At 43.8% G+C, this 12,570-nt stretch overlaps 2 protein-coding genes across 2 annotated transcripts in view; both read right to left on the bottom strand.

Moving 5' to 3' along the window:
* LOC306973833 (NACHT, LRR and PYD domains-containing protein 3-like) overlaps positions 1-12,570 on the bottom strand; it is a 46,505-nt gene that overhangs the window by 9,531 nt on the left and 24,404 nt on the right. The window lies entirely within an intron of this gene.
* LOC306973418 (uncharacterized protein) overlaps positions 433-12,570 on the bottom strand; it is a gene marked incomplete at its 3' end in the record, with an annotated part of 29,017 nt that continues 16,879 nt past the window's right edge. Inside the window, exons 8-9 of the mRNA XM_079570344.1 lie at positions 4,837-5,134; positions 433-497 (exon numbers count right to left, since the gene is read on the bottom strand). Of these exons, the coding sequence (XP_079426470.1) occupies positions 433-497; positions 4,837-5,134 (363 nt within the window). The remainder of the gene's footprint in view (positions 498-4,836; positions 5,135-12,570) is intronic.

Genomic DNA, 12,570 nt, shown 5'->3' with positions numbered 1-12,570 from the left:
TACCTTAAGTCCAGTTGTTTTGTGTTAAAGTTATAATATTGAAGTTCACAAACCTTTTGAAGAACTCTCCGATTCCTTTGGACCTGTCGCTCCTCAGAGAAACAGAGTCTGAACAAGGACCAGTTTTCTGTGAACTCCTGTAAAGACATGGGATTATTACAACAAACAGAACTACAGACTGAGCCTCATCTGAGAGTGATAATGACAAACAAACCTTTTAAAGTCTTTCCCGATGCCTTTGGACCTGTCATTCCTCAGAAAAACAGAGTTTGAGACGAGTTTAGACTCAGGGCTGGGCCGATCCATCCTGGACCTGCAGACCCAGAGCAGCAGTGACTTTAAGACAAGATAAATAAAGTTCATGAGCCATTCACATTCATGTAGAGGGACAGTTTTAAATAACTCAATCCTGATGCTTTTGTTCTGGTCGGTTCATGCAAGTCCGGCCGAGCGAGTGCCGAGCGACAGCAGGACCGGCTGTAGCGACGTCTCTTTCTCTGAGACACGAACATCGTTTGGCTCATGATGGTGAATAAAGTTTTTAGTTTGACTTGTGAGAGCCGATAAAGCTTAAGGAAGACACAAGGCAGCGCGGTGTGAACGAGGACATGAATGTGAGGCCATCAGAGACGCTCTCAGTGCTGCTGTAATAAACCCCCCCTCAGCCCCCGCTCTTTTTATAAACCACGCCCTCTAGTGGCGCAGGCACAGAATGCAACAGCTGCACCACATGGAAGAAAACCATGAGAGTGTGAGCCGTCCTATAGCACCAGGCACAGGGTTTGACCCATGGAGTTTAATGCACAGCTCTGGACCTCCTCTCACACAGAACACACAGAAAACCTTCACACCACAACTTGATTTGGATTTATTTTCACATAATAAAACAATAGCATGATTACATCTGCTTTCACAAACGGGATGGAAGGTTAACGAAAACCCTCAAGGGGCTTCATGAGTGGAAACCTCCATAAGTTAAAATGAAAAGCAAATGTGAGGCATGCAGTCAAAAAAATAAAGTAAATTAAAATATATTGTCAGAAAACACAATCCAACGTACTTCAATACTTCAATACTGGGTTTAGAAATGGATCCCAAGAGGAAAATAGCAATCACTCAGAAGCAAAGATTGAGGAGATTTTCTAAACTGAATTGGGGAAAGCTCCGTGAGAGGAGTTGGCAGGATCTTCCATATTTCGGGTCCTGTGTTTAGAACTCTGAGCTGGGAGTGTCTGGAGCTAAAGCTGCTCTGATTAGATTTGCTGCTGCGAGTGGGAAATCTATGAAACTCATTGTTGAAGGAAAACATTGTATTGAGGTGCTGTGGCCGTAGCCCTTTAACTGAACCGTAAACAAAGTGACCAACTTGGAAGTGGTGAACCTGGTGAACACTAAGAACACCGGCTTTAGCAAACAGGGCCTTGAGGAGCGTCTACGATCGACAGGTTTGGTTTTATGAGTGCTGGTCCGAGCAATATTACAATCATTAATATACGGATATATCATTGTGTAATACAAGATCTTTGCAACATTTGTGTTAATCAGATGCCGGGATTTTCCCAATATACGACTGCTTTGGCTGTTTCTGTACTTGTGAAATGAAGATGTGGTTTCCAGGTCAGGGATTGATCCACCAGGACTCCGAGGAAGCGAGCTGAACTCACACTCCTGATGGGAATGCCATCAGTTTGGATTTTTATAGAAGGGTTTAAACTTTGATGTTGTGTCCCCAAAACATATAAAGCTTGTTTTCTTAATGTTAAGTGATAATTTATTGGCCTTAAACCACGAAGAGAGTTTTTCCAGTTCTTCATTAACCACATTTATGAGCATATTAGTGTCTTTATGGGAACAAAACACACTTGTGTCATCTGCAAACAGTATTTTTGAAAACTTTATTCATACATTTTTGTTTAATAATGCAAAATAACCCACACAAAACTTCAAATCAAGCCCTCCCCTTGAAACAAACTAAGCCGAACAAACAAACTGAAAAGATGCATCACTGCCTTTAAGGGCATGTCTGATCTTCTCAGTTTTTAAGAAATATAGAATGTCTTTGATCCACTGCGAATGAGAGGGAGGTCGTGAGTTTTTCCAATTCAGTAAAATCAGCCTGCGAGCGAGAAGCGAACAGTCGGCCAAAAAGTCCCGCTGGTGTTTGTTTAGGTGATATGAATCTGGGGTTACACCAAAGAGAGCCACAACTGGGCAAGGGTCCAAAAACAGTCAGAAAACATCAGAAAATGTCTTGAAAATACAAGTCCAAAATGACAATCATTTGGGACAACTCCAAAAAGTATGAAAATGTGTAGCAGGTGTTATTTTACAGCGTTCACAGTTGGGATCGGTGTTGGGGAATCTCTTTGACAGTCTGTCTTTTGACCAGTGAACACGATGTAATATTTTACATTGTAATAGACCGAGCCTGGTGTGTGGACCCTTTTTAAAATGTTGGCCCGTTTCTCCTCTGACTAATTTTCTCCCAAGTCCTGCTCCCACTTATTTTTTATCACATCTAAAGAGGGATCATTCAGTGATAATAATACGTTATAAAGAATTGAGATAATCCCTTTAAAAGACTTAGACTTAGTTAACAGTGAATCAAAGTCTGATTGTCGAGGTGGAGTTGGGAATTGGGTAAACTGCTTTCTAACAAAATCGCGAGCCTGTAAATATCGAAAGAAAATAGTCGTACAAGGCCATAGTCTGTACAAAGTTACTGAAATGATACAAATTGTCCATTCACAAAGAGATCTTGCAAAGTCTTCCTCCCCTTAGGTTGCCAATGTAAGAAAGCATTGCCCTCCAGAGAAGGAGGAAACATATGCGTGAATGGGAGCTCTAACTGAGAGGCAATGCCATCCACATCGTCTTCGAATCTGTTTCCAAATGTTTAAGGTTGCAAACACTGATGGAGTTTTTGTAAAAGGAGCGGAAATGGCAGCGAGTGAAGAGTATACTAATGCAGAGAGCGATGAAGGCTTACAAGACCGCGCTTCTCATAAGCACCATGAGGGGGCATCAGCACCTGGATCTTCATAGAGCCAATGTATAATGGGTCGAATATTTGCTGCCCAGAAACACAATTGAACATTTGGAAGTTTGTTGTATTTTTGAGAGTTTGATGGAAGTATTAGGGAGGTCATTAATATATAACAAAAACAACACGGGCCCCAAAATCGAACCTTGGGGTGAGCCGCACTGCAGAGGAAGAAGAGGAGATTCGTAGCCGTTGTATTTGACGGTTTGACAACGGTCTTTATCAGGAGAAACAAACATCTGCTGATATTTGACACATCCATGAGTGAACGACACAAGAAAGCATTTGAAAACACTCTTTGTGGAACGAGATCATGTTAATGAGCTCAGATGTTTGGAGGTTTGTGAGCCTAATACACAGCCACTTTAAAGTCATTGATATTCGCTGCTGTCACTAAACTCACACATTACCAGACAATCAATCACTGACTTATCACAGATCCATAAATCTACAATGAACATAAATCAGATCAAAGTCCGGTTCATGTTGTGACTTATTATATTTCAGCAAAACCCTGATGTTTCCCAGAGCTGCTGTTCCCCCGTCCATAGAAAAGGAGGAGCGTCGTTGAATGTGGGACTAGATTCTCCAGATTATAAAACAGATTTACCTCTGATGAAGAACTGAACCTCCACTGGTGCTCACCCCACCAGTCCAAAGCATAAAAGGTGCAACAAGTCACAACAGAACGAAGAGAATATTTATCAAACTGAGCCCGATACTGATCCTTAAGTCAAGTTTCGGATGTTCTTTCTTGAATAATGTCTTTCATGTGAAACAGATTCCTCTTTAATCCAGTTTCACGAGGCGATACTTACAGAGAAAAGTTTCAGAACACGAGACGAGCGACAAAAACGTTTCCCACTCGAGCTTTAATTGTTCCAAAAGCTGTAACACATTCTGACAATGGAATAAAAAGAAAAGTACAGACTTACCGGAGCGGAGAGACGTGACAGAGGTGCAGTTCTAATATGTCTTTCACTGACGGGGCAAAAGTTCTTTATTACACTGTTATTCAGCTCAAAGGTCAAGAACTGGTGATAAAACATCCACCTACAGAATGAACAGGGATTATTTCCTTCATCAGTTCAGCTTCATAAGGGACCTTTAAGGAGCACGGACTGTTTCTAAAGAAGATTTGCTCATAGACACTAGTTTGGAGACTGGCTGAATCTAAATCCCTAAAGTTTGCATTTATGGGCCACTTAGAACTAAACTTTGAGAGTCACGATGGTGTGGATTTCCTGTCCCAGCTTTTATTTTGGTTTCCAGCATCCTGTGCACGTCTGGTTTTAGCCTCGACTTGATTTTTCTCACGACACACGTTTGATCCTGAATCTCTTTCCCGATCACGTTCAAGCCTCAATCACGGAACGAGATTTAGTAAAAAGCAGAAAAATGTCTCTTTAAATTCCTGAAATGTCCAGAGAAACAGCGGAGTCCGTTCATGAGCCACACTCAGAGGAGACTCATCCAGACCACAGCGCCACCCTCAGGAGAGAGAGGGGAACTGCAGGAGGAGACAGAGACACCCACTGGTCAAACCTGATACTACAGGAATAAAAACAAGTGACACTTCAGAGCTTTAGAGACAAAACACAGACCCAGTTTGAGTTACATGTGTTTTATTCTTCAGATTATTATTGTTTCTGTCATTTTATTTGGAAATATTAGGATTTTATTTCATTTACATCATTATTTATCATATTTCATGTCACTAGTGAAACATAAACTGGAATTTTTAGGCTCAAACGTGACTCGTACTTAACGTAAAACACCCTGATGAAGGACACGTTGGGGGTTCATCAGAGCTACAGAGGAACCAGGAGCGATCAGTCCAAACCCAGGAAACAGAGGCTCAGTGAAGGAGCAGAAGAAGGTGTGGAGGTGGAACAGTTTGTCAACAGAGGGAATCAGATAGAAGGACAGAACTCCAGCCTCAGAATCCAGGAACACTCCCAGTCCAGATGATAATGATGAATATATTTGTGTTTCTTTCTTGTTGTGACAGACTCTTAAATCTCCACCCCTGACCCTCAGACTCCAGGACTGATCATTGTCTCCAAACCTACAGCTCTCTCCTCTGCGTCTGATTCCTCTGTAACTCACCGCTACATCAACATCCTCCTTCCACCTCCCCTTCACCTCCCAGAAAAAGCGCCCCCTCAGGCCGGTGCAGCTCAGGACCTGAGGCTGGTCCATGAACCTGTCCTCATGACGTGGACACAGCTGCTCCTCCACACGTCTCACTGAGCGTTTGTCCTCAGACAGAAGGAGCTCTCTGTGAGCTGTGTTTGGATCCAGAGAGAACTCACAGGAATCTGAGAAGCAAACACACTGATGACATCACTTCCTGTACTGTACGGTTTAGATCAATCTATAGATCAGTGACTTACATTTCCTCAGACCTGGGACCATCCATCGTTCTCCAGAAGGATCCAGTCTCAAACACACAGCTCTGTCACACACAAGTCCAGTTTAAGACCAGAGACAAACCAGGACTAAACCATGGACGCAAAATGAACTGAGCAAATGCAAAAAGTATCTGACGGGCTGTGTCAAAAGTGTCTGACATTAAACACTGACAAAACAGTCGCACTTTAGAAATAGAGGTAAAAACATAAATGATCCAAATATTTGTAATGTTAAGAATTCCCGTACTTAGGGGTGACCCTGGACCGTAAACAAAGGTAGAAACTCTTTCCAATTGAACTTGTCCCACTTCAGACACATACGGGGGTCTCTTACCACTGAGGTCCCATTTGTACCTGAAGTCTATGATCTGCTCACATTTGATGTTTTGTATATGGAGTTGGTCACAGGCTGTAAAACGGTTCTGGGGCCTCTTGAATCATAGAAATCTGAGCTCAAGATCCATGATAAGAAACCCAGGCTCTGTCACCATTGTCAAACACTAACTAAGTCTGGAATTCTGGATTTCAAAAGCTAATATTCGACACTAATGTTTGTTTCCTTTTTAAAATGATTGATGGAGTCACTGCACCTCCTCTGAGGAAATGTCTGACTTTATGTCCTGTTAAAATGGTTTGAACGACTCGATCCACTTCTAGAGGAGAATGCAGCATCTAAACATGTCAAAGTGCTTTTGCTAAATGTGCCTTCTCTGTAATGGGGTCAGTGGAACACACTGCTGTGATGTTCACAGTAACATGTATTTTATTGTGAAATGCTACTACACAGAGGAACCGGATGTGTAGTAGAAGTTGTTGACTAAGAAAGTTACCGCTGTTGGACTAAGAATAAAAGCCATGAAACTAACGAAGCCATCGTTATTTCAGCAAATATAATGCACAGATATTACATTGGCGACGATTGTAAAGGCAAAGACAACGCACGTAAGGAAGCCGTTGATTTTTTTTTTGTGGAGAAGACGGAGAAAGCTGCGAAAAAGCTAGCTGAAAAAATAAACAAGCATGGCTACACACGCTTCTCCACTCCCAGCTTTTGACACAGAAAGCGAACCTGGTTCAGTCGGGCCTCGTTGGACAAAATGGCTCAAAAGGTTTGAGAACTATACCACAGCGATGAATATCACAGGAGAGAAAGTGCATGACATTTACGACACCTTGTCAGCAGAGGGCGACAAATATGTAGATACAAAACAGAAGCTCTCGGCATACTTTGTGCCTAAGAAAAACGTGCAGTATCAAGTCTACCTGTTTAGGAAGGCAGCGCAGGAGCCTGGCGAAAACTTAGACAGCTACCACACCAGACTAAGGATTCTAGCCAAGAACTGTGAGTTTGCAGACACAAGTGCCGAAATAAAAACGCAAATAACACAAAGCTGCACATCATCAAGGCTGCGCAGAAAAGCATTGAGAGAGCCTGATTTAACTTTGGATGACATATTGAATCACGGACGTGCATGCGAATTGTCTGAAATGCAAGCTGCAGGCATGGAAACGGGTGGTGTTGCCACAGTGAACAAGGTCTACCATGAAACTGGACACAAAAGCTCACCCCGAAGCAACTGGACACTCAAAAAGCAATTCAACAACCGTTGCAGAAACTGTGGAGGCAAATATCCCCATGACAATGACTGCCCCGCTAAAAACAAACAATGCAGGGCATGTGGAAAGATGAACCATTTTGACAAACAATGCTGATCAAAGACAAAGGAGACAAACTACAACCAGACACGTAAGAAAAGTCAAACAAGAGGTGTGCACCAAATATCAGACAGTGCTGCAGGTGAGACCACAGGACACACATCCAGCAGTGATGAAGCCTATGTGTATGTGGTTAATACAGCTAAAACTGCAAAACTCCCACAAACCAATATCAACATGATGGGCACCCAGACACTTGTGCTTAATGACTCTGGTGCCACTGCAAACTGTATAGTTTGCCACTTATGACAAACTAATGCCACGTCCCACACTGAGTCCTACGGACACTAAAATCTACCCATACCGCTCAACCGAGTCTCTGCCAGTTTGTGGTGCGTTCGAGTGCAGTGTGGAAAAACACAACAAGAAAGCAACATGCACTGTTTTTGTAATCAAAGGTGATGGATTTAATATTCTGAGTTATGAAACATCGAAGGACTTGGGATTAATCCACATTGACACAGCAGTGTCCGGAGCTGTTTAAAGGGATCGGCAAACTCATAGTCTTTCAGGTAAAACTACACATAAACACCCACATCAAACCAACCTGTCAACCTCACAGACGTGTTCCCTTCCACCTACGTCAAAAAGTGGAGGATGAACTTTGCAAACTGGAGGCAGATATTATTGAGGAGGTCATGGGACCAACACCATGGGTCTCACCCATTGTTACACCTTCCAAACCAAAAGACCCTGACAAAGTGAGGATATGTGTGGACATGAGGCAGGCGAACGTTGCCGTTGAAAGAGAACGACACATCACACCGATGATTGATGATGTAATATGCGAGTTGAACGGCTCAAAAGTGTTCTCAAAACTGGATCTCAGGGCAGGTTACCACCAACTAGAGTTGCATCCAGATAGCCGGTACATAACAACATTCACCACTCACCTTGGCCTACGGCGTTACAAGCGGCTGAGTTTTGGAATATCGTCTGCAGCTGAAGTGTTCCAAAATGCAATCTATCAAACTCTCCAAGGACTGAAAGGAGTAAAAAATCTCAGTGACAATATTATTGTATATGGCTCAAACCAAACTGAACATGACGACAACCTCAGTGCTCTGTTCAAAAGACTCAAGGAGACATGACTCACTCTGAATCGTGAAATGTGTGAATTTCTCAGGTGGTGTTTCGGCGGATCCAATAACGGTCTCAGCCATTCAGCTCTGACCCAAAAACACCAGCTGACATCAAGAGTCTTTTGGGCATGGCAAACTACTGCTCAAGATTCATCAAGGATTTCTCATCCATCTGTGAGCCACTGCGTCGGCTCACAAGACAAGACATGCCGTGGTCATGGGGACAAGAGCAACATGCTGCGTTACAGGCACTCAAGGACAATCTCACAAGTGACACGACCATGTCTTATTTCTACCAAGGCAGAGAAACAGAGTTGATTGTGAATGCTTGTCCTGTGGGATTAGGTGCGATTCTCTGTCAACAAGATGAAAAAGGGGTGAAGCACATCATTGCGTATGCAAGCAGATCACTGAGTGATGTGGAAAGGAGATACTCACAAACGGAAAAGGAAGCGCTCGCCATTGTATGGAGCTGTGAGCACTTTCACCTGTACATCTATGGACATCCTTTCGTTCTAGTGACTGATCACAAAGCGCTTGAGATTATTTGGAACAACCCAAGGTCAAAGCCACCAGCCAGGATTGAAAGATAGGGACTAAGACTTCAAAGGTGCGGACAACCCAGCTGACTTTATGTCTCGCCATCCACTGCCATCACATACAAGTGAAAGCACTCGTGCGAGCAAGGTTGCAGCGGAGTATGTGAACTTCTTTTCATACCATTCCACTCCAAAAGCTATGACGCATCAAGAAATAAAAACAGAAACACTGAAAGATTGTGTTTTACAAGAACTTGGTCACATCCGAGACAACACGTGGCATCACACAGACAAGTCACAACATGCTGACATACTAAAACTATTCCAACATGTCCGCAGCGAACCAACTGTAACTGACTCCTCGGACATTGTTCTCCGGGACAATCGGATTGTTATTCTAACTGTCCAGCAAGAGAGAGCAATACAACTCGCCCATGAAGGACATCAGGGCATCGTCAAGACGAAAGCATTGCTCCGAACCAAGGTATGGTTTCCGGACATTGATCGCAAAGCAGAGGCAACAGTACAAAATTGCCTGGCATGTCAAGCTAATACACCAATCACTCAAAACAAACCGTTACAAATGTCACCATTACCTGAAGCACCGTGGCATAGTGTAATTGCAGATTTTTATGGACCATTGCCCACCGGAGAATATCTGTTTGTAATTACAGATGATTACTCTCGCTACCCCATTGTTCAAAATGTGCGTTCAACATCAGCATCAACTGTTATCCCAGTTTTCGACAAAGTGTTCTCCGTGTTTGGAATCCCCAGGGTGGTAAAGACAGACAATGGACCGCCATTTAACAGTGACTCTTTTTCACAGTTTGCAGACTACCTGGGATTTCACCATCGCAGAATAACACATCTTTGGCCTCAAGCCAATGCCACTGCCGAAAGATTCATGAGAACCATAGGCAAAGCACTGTGTGTCGCAGAAACACAAGGCATTCCCTGGAAACAGCAACTGAACATCATCCTGCGTGAATATCGATCCACACCTCACAGTACCACTGCAAGTTCACCAGCTGAGGTACTTTTCCAACGCAAGATGTATACAAAACTCCTTTCTTTCAGTAACACCAAAACGATGCTCAGATGCAGAAGTGAGAACAAAGGACACTAACGCAAAGACCAAGATGAAAAAGACTGCTGATGCAAAGCGTCATGCCACACCTCATTCACTTACTACAGGTGACACCGTGCTACATCGCCAACTCAAGCACAATAAACTGTCACCACCGTATAACACCAAACCATACAGAGTGACCAAAGTCAAAGGTTCCGCAGTAACAGCCACAAGGGACGGACACTCAGTTGTCAGGAATGCGTCATTCTTCAAGAAGGTTACACCTGAGCTTTAAAATGATCCTAATGACAATCCTTCTGTGACTGTTAAGCCCAGATGTCCATCCCCAGTTAACCGACGCTCACCTGCTCATTTAAATGAGTACATTAGACCTAAAGTTTGATCTGCTATTTGTTACACTTGTTATTAAAAGAAGAAGCAACTTGTCAATTTTCAGTTGGTTTATTGTCTACAGACAACAGCAGGCATCGCATTCAATGTACAACTTCTCTTGCTCGCGAGACTTCTACCACCCATATTGAACGACGAGCGCCCACTGGTGGCGCAAAAGCGCTATTGCTTCTACAGGTTACTATATTTACTTGCAACATACTTTTATAATTATGTATGCTATTCACAAGAAATTTCATGGGGGTGTATAATTTTACTCATTCCTACACTCTCCCCTCAAAAATGTAATGTCGACCCGACATTATAAAACTTCTTCCCAAAGGCACTTAAATTTCAACAGTCCACAGTTAGTATCTCTGCATTACATGTGAGTAGGATATTACTAAGTAGGAGTCTGAATTTTTAGTCCATAAAGATGCAAAACTGGAAATAGTCCATAGTACAGCATGTATCTCCTATTCCATGCAATACATCTGCAGAAGAGGTCTTTGTGCACGAAAACCGTCAACTGCGTCATCCACTGTAGTATCTGCATCTTTCCTGAGACTAAGGTACTCATCATAGTTATGGCCTACTACATTAACCAGTATGTGGATTATTTGCCTGTGTTAACCACTGAAAAAAATAAAAAAAAATAAAACAAATAAAAACAAATAAAAAAATAAAAACAAATAAACAAATAAAAAAAAATAAAAAAATAAACAGAATCCAGCTACCATCACAGTGGCAGACGTCCAAGAAAGAGCCTCAGGTATGAAAAATTGGACAGCACCAGGCCCTGACATGATACACGCCTACTGGCTTAAGAAACTCACGGCTCTCCATGAGCGCTTGGCAGCACAAATGAACCAGCTGCTGAGGGATGGGAATCACCCTGAATGGTTAATCGAAGGGCGCACAATCCTGATCCTGAAGGATCCCTCAAAGGGTACAGTCCCATCCAACTATCGGCCAATAACCTGCCTCTCCACAACGTGGAAGCTCATGTCCGGCACCAGAGCGGCTAAGATAAGTAAGCACATGGATCAATACATGAGCACAGCTCAGAAGGGAATCGGTAAAGATACCAGAGGTGCCAAACACCAGCTCCTGGTAGACAGAACAGTCGCTCGAGACTGCAGAACCCGACACACTAACCTGGGCACTGCCTGGATTTATTACAAGAAAGCCTACGACTCAATGCCACATACTTGGATCATGGAATGCCTGGAGCTATACAACATCAACAGGACTCTAAGAGCCTTCATTGCAAACTCCATGAGGTTGTGGAAAACCACCCTTGAAGCCAATGGCAAACCACAAGGAGACGCCCTGTCCCCACTGCTGTTCTGCATAGGTCTGAACCCCCTCAGCCAAATAATCAACAAGACTGGCTATGGATACCGACTCAGGAACGGGGCCACCATCAGGCACCTCCTCTACATGGATGACATCAAGCTGTACGCTAAGAATGAGCGAGACATCGACTCACTGATCCATACCACCCGGATATACAGTGCAGACTTTGGGATGTCATTCGGACTAGAGAAGTGTGGTCGGATGGTGACTCAGAGAGGGAAGGTAGTCCACACAGAAGGGGTCTCACTCCCAGAAGGAACAATAGCAGACATTGAGGACAGTTACAAGTACCTCGGAATCCCACAAGCAAATGGCAACCTCGAAGAGGTGACAAGGAAAGCGGCTACGGCCAAATACCTCCAACAAGTAAGGCAGGTCCTAAGAAGCAGCTCAATGGCAAGAACAAGTCCCGGGCAATAAACAGCTACGCCCTGCCAGTAATCAGATACCCTGCAGGAATAATAAGCTGGCCAAAGGATGAGATACAGACCACAGATGTTAAGACGCGAAAGCTCCTAACCATGCACGGAGGGTTCCACCCCAAATCCAGCACTCTGAGACTGTACACTCGCCGTAAGGAAGGAGGCCGAGGACTAGTGAGTGTGAGAGCCACTATCCAGGATGAAACATCCAAGATCCATAAGTACATCAAGGACAAGGCTCCGACAGACGACGTGCTCAGTGAATGTCTCAGACAATGGGGAACAGAAGATGAGGTGCTGGAGGTCCCGTCATGGGAGGACAAGCCCCTACACGGCATGTACCACCGAAACATAACTGAAGTGGCCCCTACACGGCATGTACCACCCAAACATAACTGAAGTGGCGGATATACAGAAATCCTACCAATGGCTAGACAGAGCCGGACTAAAGGACAGCACAGAGGCTCATCATGGCTGCACAGGAGCCTTGAGCACCAGAGCAATAGAGGCCCAGATCTACCACACCAGACAAG

This window comes from Gobius niger (genome assembly GCF_951799975.1).
Source record: "Gobius niger genome assembly, chromosome: 14".
NCBI lineage: Eukaryota > Metazoa > Chordata > Actinopteri > Gobiiformes > Gobiidae > Gobius > Gobius niger.
This window is presented reverse-complemented; position numbering and strand designations above follow the sequence as displayed.